General features: G+C 38.3%; 1 protein-coding gene across 16 annotated transcripts in view; it reads right to left on the reverse strand.

The window, feature by feature from the left end:
- UTRN (utrophin) overlaps positions 1-26,257 on the reverse strand; it is a 533,664-nt gene that overhangs the window by 20,650 nt on the left and 486,757 nt on the right. For 14 of the 16 annotated variants that reach the window (XM_021072273.1, XM_021072283.1, XM_021072259.1 and 11 more), the window contains 4 exons: positions 14,864-15,000; positions 8,620-8,658; positions 8,330-8,395; positions 6,363-6,428 (listed from right to left, as the gene is read on the reverse strand). In XM_021072273.1, the coding sequence (XP_020927932.1) occupies positions 6,363-6,428; positions 8,330-8,395; positions 8,620-8,658; positions 14,864-15,000 (308 nt within the window). The remainder of the gene's footprint in view (positions 1-6,362; positions 6,429-8,329; positions 8,396-8,619; positions 8,659-14,863; positions 15,001-26,257) is intronic. The other 2 variants (XM_021072289.1, XM_021072280.1) reach the window with 1 other exon arrangement.

Consider the following 26,257-nt stretch of genomic DNA (forward strand, 5'->3'; position numbering starts at 1 on the left):
AAGGAGATCCTGCTGAATAGCATTGAGAACTATGTCTAGATACTCATGTTGCAACAGAAGAAAGGGTGGGGGAAAAACTGTAATTGTAATGTATACATGTAAGGATAACCTGACCCCCTTGCTGTACAGTGGGAAAATAAAATAAATAAATAAATAAATAAAAATAAAAATAAAAAAGAAAACAAAAAGACAACTTATAGAATGGGAGAAAATAGTTTCAAATGATGCAGCTGACAAGGGCTTAACTCTAGAATACACAAGCAACTTATACAACTCAACAGCAAAAAAGCCAACAACCCAATTGAAAAATGGGCAATTTATTATTATACCCTAAACCTGACTGTATTATGAAGGAGTAGAGAAGGCTATGAGGATAATACAGCAACACCTTGGTGGCACCAATTAACTGCTAAGAATGACAAGGCTCTAAGTCATTGAGGCCTGGAGGAACTTCACCCAATTCAAAGCAAGAGAGAGATCGGAATAAGAGAAGAAAAAATGTACAGCACTAATAAATGCACAGGACAAATGGACAAAGTAGAAAGATACAGTGAGTATAAAATAAATAATAAAATAAACTAATAGCAAAATAAAAGTATAGCAAACTATTTGTAAATACTTCTTAGCCTGAAAAAGATGAGCAGGGAAATGAAAAAGATCGAGTATCCACAAAAGAAATAATAGCAGAAGAAAACTGTTCATATATATCCCAGTGAAATTCTCATCTATTTAGGATAAAGCATTGCAACCAATCAGCCAGAAAGCAAAACAAAACAGTAAATCATCTGCAAAGAAAGAAAAGGGTTTAGCTTCCTATTCTCCATAATATTCAACATCCAAAGACAATGGACAATGTCTTTTTTTTTTTTTTTTTTTTTTTTGGTCTTTTGTCCTTTCAGGGCTGCACCCAAGGCATATGGAGGTTCCCAGGCTAGGGATTTAATTGGAATTGTTGCTGTTGGCCTACACCAGAGCCACAGCAACACCAGATCCGAGCTGCATCTGTGACCTACACCACAGCTTAAGGCAACGCTGGATCCTTAACCCACTGAGCGAAGCCAGGGACGGAACCCGCGACTTCATGGTTCCTAGTCAGATTCGCTTCCACTGCGCCATGATGGGAACTCCAATGGACGATGTCTTGTGTCCTACTTTAGCCACTCAGAGGACAAGCCAGGTCACATAAATGTACAGCACAGCGCTCTGTCCACAGAGCAGAGAAAGAGTGAGGATAATGCAAAGAGAGCATCAGAGTAGATGAGACCCTCAGGTACTGTGATAAATGAAGAGTAAACTGACTCTCCCATTGGTTAAAAAAACAAATTTCTTATATGATTCCTCTGGGTAATTCACCTAAAAGAAAATTAAGTCCAGAAGTAAAAGTTTTTTTAAAAGTACTAAAGGGCAAGAAGAGTTAAAGGGAAGTTTGGATCCTATAGGCTCCCTGGCAGATCTAGGACTGCATCATAGACCCTCACACAGAGCACCCCCCCCCCGCCCCCAACATTATAAGTATCCTTAGACCATTCAGGCCTTTAGAACACTTCTGCCTTCTGGTGCCTGACCTCAGGAATTAGACTTAGTGCTCCATACTGAAACCAGCTAAGTACTTGTTTTAAATATTTGAGATCTATCCACAGTAAAACAAATATATATATACAAAAGAGTCAAAATTAGATTTGAGATGCATCCTGTCGACATTTACATATATTCATTTCTTTGGGGGAACGCTAATGGGGGTTAACATGTTATTATTATTTTTAATATAATTATCATCATCACCTCGAGCATTACATGTTCAGGAAAACATCTGGAAGGAAATTAAGGCCATTTTTGCAAAAATAAGAATTTAAACATCATTCACATATAATACATAATTTTAGTCTTAAGTGGTTTTCACAGACTATAGGCCTAGACGTTAAATACAAAAATAGACACATTCAAGTACTTAATTATACACAGTGAAAACCAAGAGCACACTCTCTAAACGCAGACAGTCATGAGATACCCGATTAAGGTCATTCAATATCAACAGTGTGCCCAGTGCTAAAAAAGAAAATGTCTCAAAAACATAGGTCTGTACTAGAGAAATACCATTAGTTAAAAATATAATTACACTATGTTTAAGTCATGCATAGTAAACATTAGATTACAAAATTACATAGTCAACGACAAAAGAACTATGATTCATGCAACGACCTTTTGAAAGTATGTAAGACATAAATAAAAATAACAATAATTTCCTTCCTTAGGTCTGTTCTGTTCCAGGCTTCAAAGCTGCAAATAGCAATGCTAGTACAAACCATGCCAGCCTCCCTCCCCCTGCAACTGGATCCTTCCACAGAAAACAGTGTCACTCAAGGGCAGAAGGCAGATGGAGTAAGACATCCTGAGGGAAATTCCCTAAGGAGCTGCCCTTGAACTACTGAGACTCCCCAGGACTACGCTGGGTCTGCTCTCTTTTTGAGACATGGTTGCTCAATTCCTCCCTGAAAGGAATTAGTATCCTTAGAATTAATGCCCTTTTAAGGTGTCCAAAGTCAGACTTTCAGGAGAAAAGAGAGTATGGGGAATTGGGTTTATGGGGAAGTAAAAAGCCAGGAGGTCAATTCAAGTCTAGGCTGAGGAGGTAGCAGCCCGTGACGCATGGAGGTGCAACGACTACCGAGCCGGCTTCACAGAAGATGAAGGCTGTGAGGAGCCGGGGAATCCGTTTCCTAGACCAGTCTGAGGAACAGAGAGAGGCTCAAAGTTCGGGTAGGATGGCTGCTTCTGAAGATACAAATGACGAAAGGGGCCTTGGATAACTTAGAATTATGAGTTCAAGTGTCACAATTCACGTCTCAAGCCATACGGCTTTTTTTCACTGACTATGGCTGAGATCCCTTCAAAGCAAATTTGGGAGATCTGGCCAGCAGATGCTGAATTACGAAGCCTTTTAGTGAGGTCTGGACTGTGAAGCTGGGGCTGAATGGACAGGAGCAGAATCGGGACCAGGACAGCGATGGCATCCAGGCAGAGGGGAAGGCTCTGCAGATGCCTGGATCCTCCCACTACTCCCGCTGCAGCCCTCCCCCCTGAGAAGCCCTCCCCTTCCCGGCAGCTGAGGCAGCACAGGGAGGTGGCCAGGGGTGCTCAGGGTTGCCCACGCCTGGCTGCCTGGGTCTGAATCCCAGCTCCTCTACTGACTGACGGTGAGACCCAGGGCAAGCTCCTTCACCTTGCAGGGCCTGGATCTCCTCCATAAAATGATGCGAGGAGAAAAAGAGCATCATCTCAAAGGGTTCTGAAAGGATTAAATAAGTGAAGGTGGGCAGAGTACCTGGAACAATGCTTGGCTCTTAGGATGCTCTGTATCAAGGAGGAGATACTGATTTTGCATTAACATCTTTATTCTGGAGTTCTGTTGTAGCTCAGTGGTTAACGAATCCGACTAGGACATGAGGTTGCAGGTTCGATCCCTGACCCTGCTCAGTGGGTTAAGGATCTGGTGTTGCCGTGAGCTGTGGCGTAGGTAGGTTGCAGATGCAGCTTGGATCTGGCATGGCTGTGGCTGTGGCTGTGGTGTAGGCCGGCGGCTACAGCTCTGATTAGACTCCTAGCCTGGGAACCTCCATATGCCGCAGGTGTGATCCTAGAAAAAAAAAAAAAAAAGACCAAAGGAAAAAAAAAACCCATCATTATTCTTTTTATTTTATTTGTTTTGTTTCGTTTTACTTTTTAGGGCCACACCTACAGCATATGGAGATTCCTAGGCTAGGGGTCAAATCAGAGTTACAGCTGCCGGCCTGCACCACAGCCATAGCAACAAGGGATCCAAGCAGTGCCTGCACTACACCACAGCTCACAGCAACGCCAGATCCCTGACCCATTGAGCGAGGCCAGGGATCGAATCTGCATTCTCATGGATACTAGTCATCGGATTCATTTCTGCTGCGCCACAACGGGAACTCCCAGTACCTTATTATTGGAGCTGTGTCTCTGACCTACACCACAGCTCATGGAAACGCTAGATCCCCAACCCACTGAGCAAGGCCAGGGATGGAACCTGAATCCTCATGGATACTAGTTGGATTCGTTTCCTCTGTGCCACAATGGGAACTCCCTATTTTATTTTTCTATTTCTATTTTCTAGCTGCACTCGCAATATATGCATGTTCCCAATCCAAGGACTGAATCTGAGCCATAGGCGTGACCTAAGCCACTGTTAACAAAAACTTCAACTCAGGAGGACCTAGGGTAGGATAGAGAGTTCTAGAAAGAGAAAAATTCCAAAAATTATTGTGGATGTCTGCTAACAGGCCATTTTTCTTTTGCTTCAGGCACTTTGAGTTGGGTTTTTAAATCGCTAAGGGGGGCCCATTATTCTGTCTACTTCAATGTCCTCACAGGTTCCTCCCCTGCAGGAGCACTTATCCATCTCCCCTTTAGCCTGTAAAGCTTGTAAAGACAGTATCAACCTCAGTAGACCTTTACAGCACTGGGTGCATAGCAGTGGTATGCTGCTAAATGTTTCACATCAGTTTCTCTACAAGATAAATACAGAAAAGGCCCGGGTTTGTAGCATTTTTAATTTTTATGGTTTAAATTATTTGATCATGGCCAATTTGAGCTAATGACATTCCTGAATACGGATTTGGGAAAATATACACAGTTATACACCATCTGCTATCCCAAGAGCACAGACAATAGTAAAATGAAAAAGTCATTGGGATATGATGAGTTTTGAATACTGCTTTTATTTTTCTTTAATCTATTGAATTTTAAGTATATACGTATGAATTTTTAATAATGGCTCTGCTAACCAAACAGCTGAAAAACTTCTTGAAAATTGAACAACAAGATCTCACAATTGCTTCCAGCACACTGCTGCAACGTAGGTATACAATAAATATTTGTTGGATGGTTGAATGAGTTAATATATATGTATAGATAGTATATTAAAATATACGCAACTGTTAGTCATCTGATTACTTTTTCTTTTCTCAGCATTAGTGCTAAATTTAAAAATAAATAGTGTTTATTCTAATTTGAAAAGAGGAGACAAAAAAATTTGAACATTGCCTTTACTCCGTTCACAAGGTGTGACAAACACATTTTAAAGAATTTAAATTTGGTTTGAATCATTTTTGTTTTAATTATTTTTTAATTTTGTTTAATCCTTTAGCTATTTGTCAACCTTGGTGGAATTATGTTGATTTAGGATATTCAAAATGCTTATTACTTTATAAGAAATACATTCTACGAGGTTAAATATGAAACAAGCATTAGGGAGATGCTATTATCTTGGTTTATCTTGGTTTGGGATTTGTTCCAGACTCATGATACATTAATAATAATGTGTAAATCACTACCGCATTATTATAAGGTATTAACTTGCTAATCTCAAATTTAAAATTAAAAAGTCTCTTGAGAACTTTTATTTATAAGCTTAATGACAGTAAACAATTTTTAAAAATATTGACCAGGAGACATTCCATGTTAGAGTGCCTGAGGTATTTCCTCTTGGCCCTCTCCTTTTTTCTTTGGTATAAAACACTTAAGTACCATGTTCTGCACATTCCTGGCTACCTCACAGCTTCCTACCAGATCCAAACCGCAATGAACCTGTGTGAGTCGAGTAAACTTGACACTATTGAAATCTTTCAGACATCATTCAGAATTTAAAATGTTAATTCCAAGGTGGTGGAGGCGGGAAACATTCTAAAAGCAAGACGTCACACTACATTGGGATAATCAGACGTAAAGTATCTGCCTAGAAAGGTTTTTAAAATGTATTCTAAAGTTAATGAGGCTTTCCCTAGTTGCTAATAAAATCAAATGTTGGCAGTGGAGTTAACTTTTTTTTTTTTTTTTTTTTGGCCACAGCCATGACAACCCCAAATCCTTAACTGCTAGGCCACCGAGTTAATACTTTTTAATGAAGGCTGGGGAGAATATGTCCAAGCCTGTGCGGACCGTCACTGTTGCGTGGCAGAGATTACAAAGAAAATGGGAGCACAGAGAAGGAAGAGAATGTCATAGAAGGGCACTCATCCTCCACAATTACATTTGTTAAATTACAAAAAGATATCAGACAAACGGAATGAATATCTATGCCTGTGTTCACAAATAAAACAATCTGAGTTTTCTGAGCCTGACTGGTGGCCAAATGTAGGATTTTTTTCACTAGCTTAAATAAACATATGCAGTTTATACCATCATGGCTTGAAAGCATAAAATCTATGCAGACATTTTATAACCACACTTATCAATTTTGATTGGGATCAAAATTCAGAGCCATCATCCCTGAAGATTATTTCCGACAGCCGTAATACAAGAACTAGCCTTCTCGGGCGTCACGAATTTCATGATTTACTTACACACTTCCTGTGGTAGAGCTGCTGTCAGTGAGGAAGGACCCATTCGTCCTTTCCATCTGGGCCAGTCTGCAAAATGAAAAGAAAGAGGTTCGAGAATGTGGCCACACAGGGTAGAGTCAACGGAGATGATGCTATCTCAGTGTTTCTTCAACTGTCCTAATTCTCCCAAAATACAGAACGGTCCAAACCTCCTAACAACACTGTGAAATTAAAATATCTATATTGAGTTATATTTCTGTCACCATTGCCTTAAGGCCTATGTTATGGTTCATAGTCTCTTAATTGATTCCCCCAGACCCTCAAGCTAGTTTTCATGATTACGTTTTCCTCGTCTTTAAAGACTCTCCATGTCTCCCCTTTACCTCAGGACTGACTCCTACTCCTTAGCAAGTGGGCCCTCATTATCGAACTTCAGCTTCTGTCCCTTCACTCCGGCTTGTCCTTTCTCTACTTGCAATCCTTTCATTTTTTTTGGAAGGTTTTTCTTTTTGTTCATTTTAAAAGTTGTATTGAAGTACAGTTGATTTACAATGCTATGATAATTTCTGCTGCACAACAAAGTGACTCAGTTATACATGTACACACATCTATTCTCTTTCAGATTCTTTCCCCACATAGATGATCACAGAATATTGGGTAGAGTTCTCTGTGCTATACAGAAGGTACCTATTGGTCAATCAATCATTCCATACCTCAGTGTGCATATACCAATCCCAAACCCCCAGTCCATCCCTCCCCGGCTCCCCACCCCAGCCCGGACCTGTTCCCTTTGGTAACCATAAGTTTTTCAAAGTCTGTGAGTCTGTTTCTGTTCTGCAAATAAGTTCATTTGAATCCTTTTTTAAGATTCCACATATAAGTAATATCATATGATGTTTGTCTCTCACTGTCTAACTTTACTAGTATGATTTTTAGTCTATCCATGTTGCTGTAAGTGGCAATATTTCATTCTTTTTTACGGCTGAGTAATAGTCTATTCTACATATGTATCACATCTTCTTTATCCATTCCTCTATGGACATTTAAGTTGCTAATCCTTTAAATAAACCATCTTTTTTGCTAGTTCAATGCCTTTGAGTATGTTTTTCCATTAGTCCAAGCCTGACTTTTCCTCTCAAATTCTTTTTTTTTTTTTTTTTTTTTGTCTTTTTGCTATTTCTTTGGGCCGCTCCCACGGCATGTGGAGGTTCCCAGGCTAGGGGTCCAATTGGAGCTGTATCCACTGGTCTATGCCAGAGCCACAGCAACGCGGGATCCGAGCCGCGTCTGCAACCTACACCACAGCTCACGGCAATGCCGGATCATCAACCCACTGAGCAAGGGCAGGGACCGAACCCCACAACCTCATAGTTCCTAGTCGGATTCATTAACCACTGCGCCACGACGGGAACTCCTCCTCTCAAATTCTATTTGGCCTAGACTCAGCTCAAATGTTACTATTTTATATTAGCTTGAACTAACTTCTTAAGGCATAGCTAGTTACTAGCACTGTGGATGCTTAGTATACATTTTGTTTTTTTGTTCCTGAAAGTTTGTACATACTGTCAAGACTAGCCTATACTTTATATTGTTTGGGGCGTCTAAAATAAACTCTTATAATACAGCATTAGCATAAACTTAATTACACATTATAATTCATATGTGCACCATCTCCTGAGAACACTTTCGTTCACTGAAACTGGGTTACAGTATCCAAGTCTTGCTTGCACAGTGTTTGGATGCTCATGAGCTCAACTAGCACAGCCTATGGAGATTCACTCCATAGAATATGTTATCAGGTGTTTGGTCAAGTGCAGATCAAAACATGGAAAGACAAAAGCCCCGTTTCAAATATAATAGCATTATGACTCCTGCAAAATGACATCCTTTAAATCAAAGCATGTTAATGATGTAAGATTAATACAGAAAGAGATATGTTCTGGCTGGCAGTGCAGGTGCAGCAGAGGGCTCCTAACAAAGTGGCTTACCTCGTAGCATACTGTTCTATTCTTGAATGGGTATCATCATGAAACAGCTGAGGAGACTGTGCAGGGCTATAAGAGAGAAAGAAATAAACAGTTTTATGCCCAAATATTGATAGATGTTACTATTACGAATGTTAGCTTAGTTAAATAATGAATTTGCCATGCAAAGAAATCACTAGAATTGTTACCCAGGAGGCAGAACTATTATTTTAGGACAAGAGTTTGGAATCACCCCATGCTAATAAAACTGATCAGAACATCCACCTTGTGCATATGGAGCTGTCAATACTCACTCATAGTGCTCTGGCCACATACTGATGAGTGTGATAGGACTGCAAAGAGGGGAGAGGGAAACAAAAGTCACAGAACAAACACTTTAGAACAATTTCAGACAAAAGCAGTGGGGAGTGGGAGTAGGCGACATTCGCCACTGTTGTCCACTCCTACGTTTGGTTGCCCTGAGGTCCAGCATGAAGAAATCAAAAGTAAGAGAAATGACTGTTTATTCTAGAGAAATGCTGTGTGTTCAAGTGCCTGCAGGGGTCTTTTCACAGATACTACACGATATTTGTTATAGATGGCAAACAAGTCTTTAAATAGTCTTATGGGGGAAAAAATGCTCTAAAATAGCTCAAAATTATGGAATAACTTAAAAAAGAATGTTCCATAATATACTGAAGGAGAGTATATCAAATTTTTGTTTTTCCCAGAGAAGGAACTTCATCAGAAAGATAAAGTTAAATGCCAAAGACTACATTTTCCTGACGGCAGAGTTGCAAAAAGAAAAAAAAAGAGAATTTTCTGATTCTTTGCCCAATTTTAAATGTAAAAACCCCAATCCAGGTGTACATACACAAGGTATCTCAAGCCCTCAAATACACTGAAAAGAGATATAACCTAGGCAGTCTCCTCTACTGTGGGCCAGAGTATCCACGATCACATTATCCAGGAAACTTTTCTAGATCGTAGTGCACTTTCTTCAAACAAAATTTTATCCGGAGTTCAGACTATGAAACTGATAAAAGGAAGACTGTCTGCTTGACTCAGGGCTTGAGACCAGAGCTCGATTATTCCTTATTCCTCCTAGCTCTGGGGGTTACCCTCCCAACTTCACAGCACTGCCTGGAAATCCCCAAGGCTCCATGAAATCCCATTTGAAAACAACTGATCCTAATTAAAAGCTAGTTCAAACCCACATCTTTTTTAATTGGTGGGGGGGAGGGAATGGAATACTGATAAATGGAAATGGAAAAGTCTAAAGAAAATTCGTTGTCTAGTTGAACAAAGTCTCCCGCAAAACCTAATACTGATTGAAACAAAGAGGAAGGAAAGTTTAAATTATTCTAGCTGTACTTGGTTTTCCTATTTCTATAATAGATCCATACTTAAGAAAAAGTTAATGATCTCATTATCTCCTGCTGGGAAGAGAAAGGTGATGTCTGCAAGAGCAAAGATTAAAAGAAGATGGAAGGTCATTTTATTGGGATGAAAAACTGAGATTCTTTGGCTCTACTTGCAAAAAAACAGGCATGTATCCAGTCTGTGTTTGTCAGAACATCTATACTGTAAATAGAATTAATTATCCATGTATAAAATCGATACAGCAACAATGAAACAAAACAGTATTATTCAACAGTCTTTTAAAATCACTACTTTTCATTAACTCAAATAGTGATGTTGAATATCAGGCGAATGATTTGCCATAGACTTTCTTAAAAATAGGAAGCGCTCAAGTCATTTCTAAAATTCAAGTGTATCACATTTGCCGTGAGCTTTAAACATAAGAAAAATATGTATTTTTTTTTTTAATCTTAATTGAACTCGGAAAACCTTTGTGAAACTGCTTGACTGGTTCCTGTAAAGTTAATTCAGTTAGCGCCATAGTGATTCATTGAACCAAGATAAAAATGGCAGAGGCAGAAAGCTGAATTGAGGAGTTTCTCAAAAGAGTTTTTTAATATATTGTACAATTTTCGAAGAAAAGAAATAAAGATTAAAAAATAACTTTAGGTCTTACTGACTTTAAAGTACTTTGATTTGTAGAAAAATAATTTAGGTGATAGGCTTTCTCATTTAATTCTAGTAGAAAAGGGGGGGGGCAATGTTCTCCTTGCATAGTCAGAATCTATGATTAAAGGGGTTTAAAAATAATACCAGGAGTTCCCTTCGAGGCTCTGGGGTGGGTAAGGAATCCGACTGGGATACATAAGGTTGCAGGTTCGATCTCTGATCTCGTTCAGTGGGTTAAGGATCTGGCTTTGCTGTGAGCTGTGGTGTAGGTCAGAGGCAGCTCGGATCCTGTGTTGGCTATGGGCTGTGGAGCAGCCCAGAAGCTGTAGCTTCGATTCAAACCCTAGCCTGGGAACTTCTATATGCTGCAGGTGCAGCCCCCCAAAAAAGCAAAAAAAACAAAAAACAAAAAAAACAACCAACAAACAAAAAAAAGACCAATTTGTAGATTGTCCCAGGCTTTAGAATGCAGTCTACCCTGGCTTTCAGAGTATTGCCTAAAACAGAGTGTTTTGGTTAATCACACACTAACATGCAAAGAATCAGACTTTATTAAGTATAGTTAATGTTATATGACATATATAAGCCAGATTTTTGTTTTGTTTTGTTTGTTTTTTAGGGTCGCACCGGCGGCTTATGGAGGTTCCCAGGCTAGGAGTCCATTCAGAGCTGCAGCTGCCGGCCTACACCAGAGCCACAGCAATGTCAGATCTGAGAGGCGTCTGCAACCTACACCACAGCTCACGGCAATGCCAGATCCTTAACCCACTGAGCAAGGCCAGGGATCGAACCTGCAACCTCATGGTTCCTAGTCGGATTCACGCCACGTCGGGAACTCCAAGCCAGACTTGATTTGAAGAACTTAGTGCTTCTTTCAGTGCCTTAAATTCTCAGCAGACTGCTCTGTGTGCTTCCAATCTTTTTGCTTTCTTAAGTCCATCTGCGCCCTAGCAGAGTAAATGGGGGTCCCACATGCTGCTCTAGCATATACACCTCAATGGCTCCCCACTGCTCAGGTAAACTCCATACACCTTGGCATGGCTCACATGCAAGACCCTTCATTATCTGGTTCCTGTTTTCCTTTCCACTCTCACTTCTTGTTACTATTCCCAGCTTCCCACCCAGTTTCCAAAACGGTCTTGTTTTCAGGTTTTAGAAAATGTCTGCCTTGCCCGGAAATTCACCCTCTCCTCCCACAGCCCAAATACTGAGTGTTTGGCTCTATTAATATTTCAGGTTTCAGGTTAGCTGTCACTCCCTCCCAGTCCAATGATTCCACAACTGTTAATTCTGCTTACAATGAGCTGGCTCTCGCTACAGTAAGAACTTGGAAAAACACGAAACTCATCTATTCCACCTTAACCAATACCAGGGAGAGGTGTCTCCTTTACTTCTTTTCATCTTCAGGGAAACCACTATCTTTCTAGTCAATAAATCTCTCTCAATTCTCAAATTACTTTGCCAACTCTTTGAGCTTGTTGTTCAGATTTCTTTTCTTTTTTTTTTTTTTTTTGTCTTTGTTGTTGTTGTTGTTATTGTTGTTGTTGTTGCTATTTCTTGGGCTGCTCCCGCGGCATATGGAGGTTCCCAGGCTAGGGGTCTAATCGGAGCTGTAGCCACCGGCCTACACCAGAGCCACAGCAACGCGGGATCTGAGCCGCGTCTGCAAACTACACCACAGTTCACGGCAACGCCAGATCGTTAACCCACTGAGCAAGGGCAGGGACCGAACCCGCAACCTCATGGTTCCTAGTCGGATTCGTTAACCACTGCGCCACAATGGGAACTCCCTCAGATTTATTTTCAATGGTCTTTTTCATCGAGCTCTACTCATTTATTTGATTTCTTTTTTTGGAAAAAAAAAAAAAACATGGGTAGTTATAAAATTAATCAAACAAACCTAAGCATGGATTTGTTTACCTTTTAGTAATAACTAATTTCCCCATAAATCCCCTCCATACATGCACGTGTAATAATAACTGGATAGGGGATAAGATTACATTTTGCAGGGATGAACGAGAAAGAAGCAAAAGAAAATTTGAATCAGCTTCATAAATAACTTCAACACATTTACCACTTCACTGATTTTTCTCCAATGTTCTCCTCCCACAAATAGGAGAATAAACGAAATCAAATTTTTTTACTACCCACTCACATAAATTGTTACACCAGAAGATTAAGTGGCCCTGTAATGGAAACGGCTTAGTAGAAAAATGAACTATACCGACTTCAAGAACACGTTCTAGGATTAAAAAAGGAGGAAAACCTGTCCACTCTAGCCAGTAGCTCATAAATCTTTTTCAAAAAGGATCGTGTGACATCTGATTTACACTCCTCTTCTTTCTCTTGCTTTTCTCTCACTGAAAATGCTGGTAAATTCGTGTTAGATGAAACGAAGCATCTTCAGAGTTTCAGCCAAAAATCACAGCACAAAATTATTGGCATGCTTTTCTGTTCTTTTTAACTTTAGTGGAGTCACTCAGAATAGAATGATTGATGTCAGTGATTATTTTGACAATGAAAGGCAAATTATCAAAATTGCTCAGGAGTATAAAAGATCTATCTATCTGCATGACTCATATGAAGAATGTAGCTATTTGGGACATAAAATGCCAACGGTTTATCCAAAGAGTGAAACCACATTACTATTTCAAACCTATAAAATTATCCTTTAAATAAAGGCACTGTTGATAGTTCTATGTTCAGGCAATTATACCAAAGGTTACTTAGATCTGATACTAAGAGAAAGTTTTGTCTTTATTAGAAGTTGTTCAGCATAGCTAAACTATATATTAGATGCTAAAACAAATAAGACTGTATTATCATATACCTTTTGAAGAAAAGGGGGAAAAAAATCTACCCATAAAACAAAGAAATAATCAAAAATATACCTTTCCTTATGGATTTTAAGTATTTGAATAGCATCCTTTAAAGTGAAATTTCTTCTAAAGTGTACTACAGGAAAAATGACTGGAGGCATATATCTTAATTGTAAGAATCTGACGTCAAGCAAAGTTATCAAAGAGTCTGAATATTTCTATATGCTTTAAATGTGTGTTTTTGGGTTCATCTACATATACAGCTGCAGTATATTTCTTTCTGCAGGCACACCCGTGACATTACCTTAGAGGGATAAAAATACTTACTATGATGTGGCTGTGGTCTTCCTTCTACTTCTTAGCAATTCATCAAGTTAAAAAAAATTGTACATAAATGCAGCAAAGCCCCTGGTCTATAGGATTTTATATGGAAAAAAAATTTTTGGACTATACAGTCTATCCCTCTATTTTGGCATCTCTGAGACATGGGCTGTCACAATATCTCTCATACACACAATAAAATGAACTATGAATTTTGAAGGTTAAGTGTCAACTCGTTTTTATACTTCTTACTACATTTTCTCCACAGTATAAGGTAGAAAACTTCACATTTGGAGCCCCTCTTCTGCAGTTATTTGAGAGGGTATATTTCTGTAAATAGAACTTTACTACTCTTTATGACTATACATTCTGGTGATAATTTGCAATAAAAGTTAATTTTCCCCAAGATTCAAGAACAAGAAAATTGCCTTGGCAGGAGTATTTACGCTGATATTTTAAAAAGGGATTCAAAGATCACATTTATTTTGATCCCAATATATAATTGTTTAGTAATTTAAAATTAGTTTTGTATTTCTTCTGGCTCATTGTAAAATTTCATTTTCATTTCAAGCTATGGATTGTTATTCTTTATAATCCCATAGTAATTTTGCTACTTGAAACATCATTTCATTTGTGTTTGTAAACTCAAATTGTATATTTTGGGAAATTTTGTCTACTTCATGTATTGTATAGAGCTATCTCATTTTGGTGTCTTCATGTTTAAGAAAAAAGAAATTAGAAATGTAATGTGAGATTTTACAGTATAGGTATATATCTGAAGCAGGAGATTAATAATGATAATAATAATAATAATAAATTTAAATTAAAAATTAATAAAATATGTATAAAACATAAATAGTAAAAACATCCCACAGGGGGGAAAATGGAAAATAAATAAAATAATGAAAGAGCATTTAATACCACAATTTGCTTTAAGTACTTTTAAGAGTAAAAGAGATAACCACTGCAAAGGCTGACATATTATTATATATATTTTTAAATTAAAAAAAATTTTTTGGACACACTCGCAGCATGCAGAAGTTCCTGGGCCAGGGTCAAACCTGCACCACAGATGCAACCAGAGCCACAGGAGTGATAGTGCTGGATCTATAACCTGCTGAGCCACCAGGGAACTCCCATATTTTTAAAGTTTAGGAATATATGCAAAATTAAACCTGGAAACTTTGCTGTGACACTGTCAAAAGTAAGTAGTCAAATTTCCTGTTGTGAGGATTGACTCCAAGTTTATTTTACCTCTCTTAAAAGGAAACATTTATAAAAACACAAATTCTTTTTTGGTTTCAGACAGTTTCTCTTTTGTCACTAACATAATAAAAGTAGTAGATGTAAGACCATACACAAATGTTAACATTAAAATTAAACTTACGTCTCTAAGTTGTCACCTTCAAGAACTGTCTGGACAGGCAGGTAGCCAAGCCGAGGATGTTTGGCAAAGTATTTCTTTGATCTGAACTTATTCTTCAGCACCTTTGTGAAGTCCCGAACATCTTCCCCAGATGTTGTCTATGAGGTTGAAAAAATTACGCTTTCCTCATTAAAATGGAAGGAGACAACTATCTACAATTAAATTAGAGCAGATGTAAATTGATGCAATTAAATGACAACAGTTTCAGTAGTTTTATGTATTTTTGGAATAGCACACAATGTCATGAGAACACATAGCAATCAGGACTCATCATTAAATATATCTAGCAATTGGTTTACAATTTTAAATTTTCTGGTGAGAAAAAAACCCTAAGTCGTTCATCTCCCCAATATGTTGAAAATTGGGCCAAAAAGTAAAATTAGTTTTGGCAATGCTACTGGTTGATTCCATTCCCTAAATATGTTGCAATTTGCTATCAATCATTAGGTGATGATGAAGTGTTCTGGATATTATATGGTTTTAACTAAGGTGGATAAATGAGGGTGAGCTCTATGTACAGACTATACTGACTTCGCACAAGCCAGCTTAAATTACAGTCTGGAAAAAGAGAAAGCAACACGGAAGAAAGAGAATGGCCACATTGGTACTCCACACTGCACACTGGTACCCTCTACTGCACTCTGGCACTCCCTACTGCACACTGGTACTCTATGCTGCACACTGATACCCTCCATTGCACTCTGGCACTCTCTACTGCAAGGGATATTCAGATTCTTTGTTCTTTCCCAACCATACAATGATTTTCATGGACTAAGTTAGTAATAGCAAAATAAAATATGATCTTTTTTAAAAAAAAGCATTTCAAGACAATTAGTTACGAATCATTTAGGATAAAGTGGGCTGAAATCTACTCCAACCCCACCCCTCATCTCATTCCATCAGCTATTCTCTGAGCCTCAGTTTTTTCCTATCATCAATCCTTGTTTTTACTTGGAATATGTTAAAGAGACATCAACCTTAGTCTTTTTGAAAATGTATTTAAAATATTTATCTGTGCAGAACGGCACTGAAACCTTGGTCATTGGATTCCAAGTTGGCTGTCCTGTCTACAAGTAGATAGACCTTACTCCAATCTCTTTACAAAACAAAGCCAGAGAACTTTTCTATAGTCATAAACTGAGTACTAAATAGATTGCCTTATGGGCCATCTGCTCTCCCCAGCCCTGCACCCTCCCCAGTCTGTCTATTCCGTCATAACAAGCATGCACAGCACCATTTGTTTTTAAAAGTTATTTTAAAATGTTTAATTAAATTAAAAGATTATTTTTTAAACAATGGAATTCTGGGTCAACTTTTTATGGTTTTGCGACTTTCTATTTGCTCCCATTCCACATAATATGTCTTCTAGTAAACAATTAAGGACACTTTTGATTCTTTAAGCTTGCAGAGTAGAGAGAAAACATTAATCAGCCCAAGATATTTGTACATCACTTTTCAATTTATTTAAAAGAATATGTATAGCAAGCAGAGCCCATCTTATCCCTATGCTCTGCTATCAGACCCACAATGTCAAATCCTTCCCCGAATAATAAAGAAAAAGTTATATATTACCTGCAGGTGCAGAGATACAGACCTTCCCAAATATAAAATGTAAAAAATAAGCTATTAATGAGAGAAAAAAAGAATCGAAGGCACTCTAGAGGGAAAAGGATTGCTATGAGACGATGGTTTGGGGGTATTAAACCCTAACCAGGCAGAACAGGAGAGAGTAGCAGAACACAGCTGGGAGTGAAAGGGAAATATTTAGAGACACATGTCTGGTACCGAGAAGAAGCCAAAAGGATAGATTACCTACTGGAAAGGACTTTTGGACTTTTAGCAGTGGGTATCACAACTGTGGGTCATTAAGTTTATAGATCCACATGTGTGTCCTGAATGTTTTGGTAAAGAGAGAAAAAAAAGGAAAGACGCTTTCTATAACAGAAATACAAAAAGAAGGCCCCACGCAAGAATAAGCATTTATGACCCATTTTATTTCTGTGTCTGCTCTTAACATATTGTTAATATACAGGGAGATAAGGAAGTAATGGCTTTCAGCTTTTTACTTGGTCTATTTCCATTTGGCAATAAAAAGGTTTTTGAAAGCACAGGCCAGTGGTTTTCAAGTCACATCCAGGTCTTTAACTCAGGCGGCTTCAAGCGGGACGGGTGGGTAAGAGGCCAAATGGGCAAGGCACTTATCCGGATTGCCTCAGCCAGGGTAGAGTACAATCCAGTGCTTACTGGTACACCCACGGCATCGTGCAACCATCACCACTAATTCTAGAGCATTATCATTCCCTCAAAAAGAAAGCCTGTACCCACGAGCAATCATACCCACCCCCACCTCCACCTCCACCCCCATCTCCTTGCCTCCGCCCCTGGCAACCACTAATCTACTTTCTGTTTCTATGGATTTGTCTATTCTTGATATTTCTTATACATGGAATCATAACATGTGGTCTTTTGTGATTGGCTTCTTTCACTTAATGCTCTTCTGGCTCATCTCTATTTGGGTTTTAATGTGAACTTCGGCTTGGGAAAAAAATGACACATCACTCAAAAGTACAAGTCCAATTCCACTTCACACACTCCTTAGCTGAATACATTCAAGAGACTGAAGAACAAAGCAAAATCGACCAACCAACCAAAACCACTTCTCTCTCCCATAAACAAACAAAAAACACCTATCTGCCCCCCAAAAAGTTAATAGCAGGGGTTTCCGATAATGCTCAAATTTAATACTCAGAAAAAAATGACTGCTTTCTCATATAACGAATGCTTATTGAGGAAAACATGACCACCAGGAGTTGTAATCGAAGGGCATGAAATTCGCTAATGCTATAAACTTCGTGCAATATTAAAAGGAAAAGGGAAAGTAATTCATCCCAGAGAAACGCGATTCTTTAGTTGGGATACAGCCCTGAAAATGAATTATGCCCATTTTCTCTCTGAAAAAATTGAAATATTACCTGCAAATCTAATTTGCTATCTAATGACAATACCTAATATTTCTCTGTTCTAAGGTGCTAGAGCAACTGTTTGGTAGAAAGTGATAGTTATTATTACATTCTGAAGTTTCCTTTTATTTTAAATAAAATACTAATAAGATACCCTTTGGTTGATTTAAAAAAAATTTTTATTTTGAAATGTCACTTCATAGCTTTTAAGGTGCAAATATAAGACATGTTCTGTGTAAGTATAATTAGAAAAAAAAATACATATGGAAGAGAAAAAGGAGAAAAACTGAAACTGCCAGCCAGCTCTTCTGCCACACAGAGATAACCACTCTTAAAATGTTTGTGACTGGACTGATTTATTTTTTGACCCTTTTAATTGGAAAATAAACCCAGATATATAAAACTACATACAACAAATAATAGTTTAATAAATTATTACACAGTGAATGCCATCTAGTCATGATACTGAACTTTGTTGGACATTCCAGAAGCCTTATTCCAGTCATAACCCATCCCTACCTCCATAAAACCATTATTCTCATTTTTATAACTAATAATAACTTCCTTGCATTTTAAAAAGTTTCTTCACTCCCATGTCTGTCCCTTAGTCTTGCTCATTTTTAAAAGTCTGATATATTTTAAGTCACTTTTAATCAACCACGTTTCTTCGCCATACTTGTCATTTCCTTGCAATTTATCTGTTGGAAAACTCAGGCAATTTGACCTGGAGAGTTTTCTAGAGTCTGGATTTTGCTGGTTGCATATTTGTGGTGCAGTTCAGCCTGTTCCTTTGGATATTCTGCAGACTGGTAGCTGGATCCAGAAAATGCATGAGACTCAGGTTTGCTCTTTCCACAAGATTGTAGGTGGTGTCTGGCAGGACTATAGGAGGCACATGATGTCTGGTCACCTCTCTCTATCTCTCTTAAAAAAATTTTTTTTGGCCAAGCCCACAGCATGTGGAATTTCCTGGGCCAGGGATCAAGCCCGCACAACAGCAGCAACCTAAGCCACAGCAGTGACAATGCCAGATCCTTAACCTGCTGCTCCACAAGAGAACTCCTGGTCATCTCTCACGTGTGATCCTAGCTACTTCCATGATAAATGCTTACATCCATCGAATGCGGGCTTCAAATGGTGATATTCTATCATTCATTTTTAGTTGGAAAAAAATTTAAAAGATACTCCCCTCATCTATATAGTCTCTCAGTAGTACAGTTCATTCCGGAAAGGCAAGATTATATGTTTGATATTTGTCTTTTATTGGCCACCTTTCCCTGGAATGAACTGGTTTCTTATCATCTTCCAAAGATGACCAAGTTTTAAATTATTTTAAAATATGATTATGAATTCATAGATCAACATATTTGATAAGTCTTGACCTACCGTAATTACAGTTGATACTTGAACAGCATGGGTTTGAACTACACAGGTCCACTCATACACAGATTTTTTTTTTTAAGCTTACTGCATACCATAGCACCTCACAAACCATGGATATGGAGGGCCCACTGTAAAGTTAAAGATTTTCTCCTGTCTGGAGGGTTGGTGCTCCCAACCCCTGAGGTGTTCAAGGATCAACTATATTATCATTTTTGAAGCTACGACGGTCCCATCTTGGACCCCTCTTTCTGGTTGTCCCATTTGTTCCACAGGTAATAATATGTTCAATGCTCCTCATCAGTCCTTGGGATGCTGTTTTTCTAGTTACTTTGGTTGTCTGAAGCCTGGTCTCTAGTAAATTCCCCAAGAAGTACTCATAGAACTAATACTACTACCTAAGTAGACTACTTTTCCCTTGAGTTTCTTAAACATGGTCTTCCATTTTCTTTCGGTTTAAAGGATTGCTATTGAAAAATATGATTGTTATTTAATTTTCTTTACTTTTTGTCATGTTTTTCATTTTGTTTAAATGACCAAAAGGATTTTTTTTCTTTTACTTTTTATTTATTCATTTATTTATTTTGCTTTTTTAGGGCCTCACCTGCGGCTTATAGAGGTTCCCAGGCTAGGGGTCTAATTGGAGCTACAGCTGCCAGCCTACGCCAGAGCCACAGCAACACCAGATCCAGCTGGCAGCTATAGCTCAGATTCAACCCCTAGCCCGGAAACTTCCATATTACACAGGTATGGCCCTAAAAAAGGTTTAAAAAAAAAAAAAAAAAGGAAAGAAAACTGCAAAACAAACCTCTCAGTTTTGCTTTAAGTTTCATGATTTCAACAAATTGACATTTAGATACACAGAATCCTATGGATAGGATGAAGCAGTAAGATAAGCTCAGAGCCTTTCCAGTTCTAATGGAAAAGTATGCAACTAAAATATTAACATTAACAGAATCATCAAAGAATCAAGAATAAGTAGGGTAATGAGTCATCCAAAGTAAATGGATTTTGTTCAAATATCACCTTAAAAGCTAACGACACAATCTAATTGCACTCAACTTACTGGGAAAACAATGTAAGGTGCGCAAGAACTTAAAAACCACTTTAGGATGCTGAGGTTAGAGAAACAGCAATGATGCTATGTTTTTAGCATATTGGCCAACATCCCAAGTCTCATCTGAAGAAGACTGCCAAAAACAAACTACACTAACTCAATGGAGAGCTTTCCAAAGAATGAATCAGCATTTTCTATATTTGATGTTTATAGTCTTATGCACACATTGATGCTGGCAGGGATGGAGAGGGGTGCGCAAAACAACTATTTCTAGTTTTTCCCTTTCTTCTTTTTGTTTTTGTTTGTTTCTTGCCAATGACATATAGTTTGTGAAGAAAAGGTATGATTTCCCTTTTAACCTTAAAAAGAAAACTTTTCTGTTTTTCAGAAGGAAACAAATTTTTCTGCACTTTCTAAAAACACTGAAAATGTGAAATTTTGTTTTATTTCCCCCGATATTAACCAAAACTGACAAGAACATGCTTGAACCTGATGCTTCAAAAGTAACCTGCACTTGCTTAGAACACGCATAACAAATCTAGAACACGCATAACAAATCTATTTGTTCGCTTTTAATAAGCTATTTCCTGTCCTTTTCCTTTCTCACCAAAATCTCAGCAAAACCATTAGAACAAACTAGTCCTGTCCCTACAGCATATGCTAGGGGTCGAAACGGAGCTCTAGCTGCTCTAGCTGCTGGCCCACACCACAGCCACAGCAACACAGGATCCCAGCTGTATCTGCAACCTACACCACAGCTCAGGGCAATGCCAGATCCTTGACCCACTAAGAAAGGCCAGGGATCAAACCCCTATCTTCACAGATACTAGTTGGGTTCATTACCTCTGAGCCACAATGGGAACTCCAAGGATACTTCTAGCAATAAAATTTTACAAATATCTCAGCCTTATCCCTGAGCTAATATGACTTTCAAAGCACCTTCCTATCTGGGCTAACCCTTCAGTTCTTGACAGCTGTGTGTACCAGTGGGTAAGTACCCTCTCTATTCACTTTCCCCACTTTCCCTACATGGACTGGGCCACTGTCTCTCATCAGAGGCACACAACCTCTCATTACCCTTTCTTTTCCCTTTATTGTGGAATCTATTTTGTTCAACTTATGAACAGATTCCCCTACATCTTGTTCATAACTGCAACTTCAATGTTTTTCTTCAATGAATATTGATGCTCTCACGATAACACTATCTCCCCTACAGTCTTCTCTGTCAGGGGCTGCACAATCAGAGGCCAAGAATAATGGAGGCTTACACCATTTTCCCCTTAGCCTCAGTCTTAACACCTGCTAAAACCAACATGCTGTCTGTTCCCCTTTGACTGCACTTGGCCAGACACAGCTATCATCCGTCACTTCTAGAGACATACTAATGATCTTCTAAACACCATCTCTTCTCTAAAACCCCTTATATCTCACTTCTATCACACACTGGGGTCTGGCCACACCACAGACTTCATCATAACTCAAAACATCTTTCAATCTCAGATCTTTAACTTGGAAAAACCTTTCTCTAACTCAAAGCTTCTGACTCTTGCTCCTACTTCTTCATATAAATAACCTGATCTTGCCCCCATCATCTTGATCTCCAGCCCCCCAACCCCTTTTGGTTTCTTCAGCATGGGGATGGCCCAAATCAATCCCAGTATCACTAACACTTCTGAATTGTGCACCCCGTTGGCCTTCAACTCTACCTACCATCTTTAATTCCAAAGCCACTAAGCAATAATGGAGTCACAGACTGCAAATCCTGGCCAGTCAACCTCAGCTGCATTCTTGAGGCAATGGAGCAGCCAATTTACTCATCTTATGGTGACTCATGCTGGCCTCCAGGATCACTTCCAAATGTTTTCCATTCTCATTCATATTTAATCCTATCTAACTCTTTCTCACCGTCAGCAATTGCATGAACTCTTATAAATCATAGGTGAAATTCATCACCCTTGCTCTCTAAGGAACTATCTAATATATGTCCTAACATGCAAAAATGTTTCTAATTTGAATTAAATTTGGTTATTCACAAACAACAATATAGACTTTTTTTTTTTAAAAAAAAGATCCAATTATGGCAGTTTTCACTGAGAAATTAAATGATCATAAACACTTATTCCAATAAAAAAGAAACTTAAAATATGAACACCTTTACTGTAAAATGTAATGACTTTTTAAAATAAATGTTAATCCAAGGATTCAAACATACAGAACATAACAATGCACAGGTGACAAGAAAAAAAGTCGAGCATTATCTTCACCCATAAGCTTACTCATTCTGAAAAAATTACATATACCCTACTGAATTTATCCACATAAAGACCCTTTTTCTCCTTCATTATTTTTTCTGTTTCTCTAGTCCCCAGCGAGGTGCCTAGTATATAATAGGTATCTAACAAATGGATATTCTACCAAGCGTACAGAAAACAGAAAACCTGTTTGCTCATGTGCTAAGTTGTGCACGTATTTCCCAAACGGAGTTAAGTTACTGTATCCATGCCAATAACTTGAATCACTTACCTTCTCTAAGACTTAGTGTTTTTTTTTTTTAAATGAGGATGAGTCAGATAATTTCTTAGATTCTTTCCAGCTTTAATATTTTGTAAATAGTACTCATTATGTCAGATAAGAGCACATTTAGCTTTTATGTACCAGAATTAACTAAGCAGAGTATGAAAAGTATGAGTCATTCTTATCCCAAGGAGTTAAAAAGACAGTTGAGGAGGCAAAACCACCACATAGAAAACAATACAAGATAACACAGAATCAAATACTACCTGGTGAAGTAGGGGCTATTGGCAAATGCCACATAATGATGTGTTTTGATGAGGGGAAGCCATAAGAATTTGAGAAGATTTCACATAACAAAGTAAGAGTCAAGCTGTTTTCGTGAAGACATGGGATTTGAATGAATGGAGAAACAACGGTGGCAGGGATTAAATAAAATCTTTGTCAGGTTGTTTGTTTTAAACGAACTCTTATTGGGCCTAATGAAAGAACATTAAACATAAGAATTTGGATTACAGAATGGTGGGAGGAAATAAGGGTTTTTAAAAAATCATTTCTTAGCAAAAGAAAAATTCTGCTTCATTTCTATAGATAAATGTTTTATTATCAATTTCATAAAATATTTTCATGAATTATGACAGTGAATTCATTCACCATTAGTCTTCCTACATCTATAAACATTGTCATAAGATAATAAACTGATACGTTTGAAGACATATTTATTGAGCTTTGAGGGTCCAAAATAAGGCTTATAAATTTCAGAAATATTTTAACCATAGAAACATTCAGATTCAGCTGAAAAGCCAAGTTGAATGGGGAAGAAATCAAGTCAGTAATATGACTAGAGCATTTTCCTAACCACAAAATGAAATGCACTATGAGAAATGCAAACATCAGGATTTATACAGAAAGGTCTAATCCATTTAACACTTAAGTGGTGCCTACTATGATTGTATTGAAAAATTCATATTTGAGTTCATTTTATAAGGCAGGCATCAGATGAGTTTTGGGAACTCATCCGGGTAAAAGATGAAAGACCATAAAAAAAGTCACTTAAAGGAAAAGAAAAGAAAGAAATTTCAGAAAGCAGTTAAATCAATTCATTACTACTTGAATTTAACAGTATGCCTTTCAACAATTCGATTTGCATACATTTCTAGTCATTTTAGCAAAAGTTGTGGGGTCAAATGCAGAAAATAACCAGTCCTAGTAGATGATTTATGAGTAGGTTGCTGAGTAAGATCACTACACAAACTTCATAAAGGGGCAAAAAAACCTCCCAAAGCACATCCGCAAAAAGGAAGCCACGTAATCTTGGACAGGATAAGGGGGACTTTTCAGAGACTATGTAAAGAGAAGAGCTTTGGATAACTTACAGATTTTATTTTAAAATGACAGCTGGAGAGTGAAATTCATCGTTGCTTCTCAAGCTTGCCTTCACTGACCACAGACTGATGTCAAAGAGATGTAGAGTTCAAATTGTGCAAGCTTTCAGCAAAATCATTATGAATTATTATGTTTAAGACCAAGAGAAATAGTCATTTTATACACCTCTACTTACTTTATGCATCTTTATGCATTATTTTTTATGTATCTTTAATATATATTTACTTGATTATTTTTCTATTTTGACATTAGTTCTTTATAATCAGTTTCCTAAATTTCTAGCTCTAATCTGCAAATTTCAATACTATAATTCTCCCCAATCCAAATTCCTTACAGTGACCAGTAGGATTCTGCCTCTCTCTTTAATCCTGCCTCCAACCGTTCTCCCTTCTACAAAAGAGAATCCACTCCAGTTTCTTCCAGTTTCCTAGTCATTCTCAGTCTCTTCCACCCCCAGGGGCCAGTTTTGTGGATGTATAACCTGTACAGCTGCAAGGAAGGGTTCCTACACTCCAAAACTCCTAGAAGGTGGCTTAATACTCTGCTGTCACATCTTTAAGTTGCAAAAAATAAATGTTTCGCAAGATAGCCAGTGGCTTCAAATAGCCACTTCAAATACCACACTCCCCTCAGGAACAGTAAGCTCCACTTTCTTTTGTGCCCCGATCAAGGCTGACCCCTTGCCCATCGCCAGAAGGCTGTGCACGCTGCCTCTTAGTTCTGAAATACTTTTTCTTTTTCGGCCAGCCTGCAGCATATGGAGTTCCTCGGGCAACGTCAGATCCCCTAACCCACTGTGCCTGGCGGGGATTGAACCTGAGTCCTGGCCCTGCAGAAATGCCACCAATCCCACTGTGTTGCAGCTGGAACTCCCTGAAATACCCTTCGATAGCAGTTCTTTACACAGCTAATTCTCTCTCATCCTTCAAACTCAACTAAAATGTTAACATCTCCGAAAGACCTTCCCTGATTTCTTTATCTAAAGTGCCTCCTCTGATCTTCGGTCTCATTATCCATTTACTTCTTTAGAGGCACTTACTACAATCGGTAATGATCTCCTTTATTTGTTCTCTTGTTCACTGTCACACATCCCCTCCTCCTAAACAGAAAGTAGCAGGAGTATCAGTAATTTTGTCTATCTGGGTAGCACACTGATGAATTATCAGGCCCCAAAATAGCGTCTGACACATGGTAAGTACTCAATATTTATTTGTTGAGTGACTGGATATGTTAATCATAGTAATAAAGGGTGCCTCACACATTTTCTTGGGGGAATTTTTCACCTAAAGTTATTAGGCGCTGTGAGTATTTCATCTGTTATAATTCAGCAACGCTTTAGAGATTTTTTTTTTTTTTCCTCCACATATATGGTACCTGTTTGAGATAAGATATCTAAGAATGTGAGTGAGGAGTTCCCGTCGTGGCGCAGTGGTTAACGAATCTGACTAGGAACCATGAGGTTGTAGGTTCGATCCCTGCCCTTGCTCAGTGGGGTAACGATCCGGCGTTGCCGTGGGCTGTGGTGTAGGTTGCAGATACGGCTCGGATCCCGCGTTGCTGTGGCTCTGGTGTAGGCTGGTGGCTACGGCTCCGATTTGACCCCTAGGCTGGGAACCTCCATATGCCGTGGGAGCGGCCCAAGAAATAGCAAAAAAAGACAAAAAAAAAAAAAAAAAAAAAAAAAGAATGTGAGTGAGATTTATTTGTGTATATTTTATAAGCATTGCTGCCCTTCTATCAATTTATGACCCCCCAAAATTAACTTAATTCCCTGAGCCAAAGAAAATGTACAGCTCTATGAATAAATTTTGGTTCACTATTTGGAAAGAAGCTGAAAAAATAGCTATTAACAGAAAATGAAGATAACTTCAGAAAACAAAGCGCTTTAGATGAAAAGAACAATAGGAATCAGTGTCTAATATGCATGAGGCTATAGTAAAACTGGGCCATTAACAGAGTGTGATCATAATGCAGAGCGGTACAAACCTCGTGTGGAAAATAACTTGACATGAGGTATTTTGGCCATTGACCCAGATCATCTACTTCTAGTTCTTTATTTTA

Source organism: Sus scrofa, chromosome 1 (genome assembly GCF_000003025.6).
Source record: "Sus scrofa isolate TJ Tabasco breed Duroc chromosome 1, Sscrofa11.1, whole genome shotgun sequence".
Taxonomy (NCBI): domain Eukaryota; kingdom Metazoa; phylum Chordata; class Mammalia; order Artiodactyla; family Suidae; genus Sus; species Sus scrofa.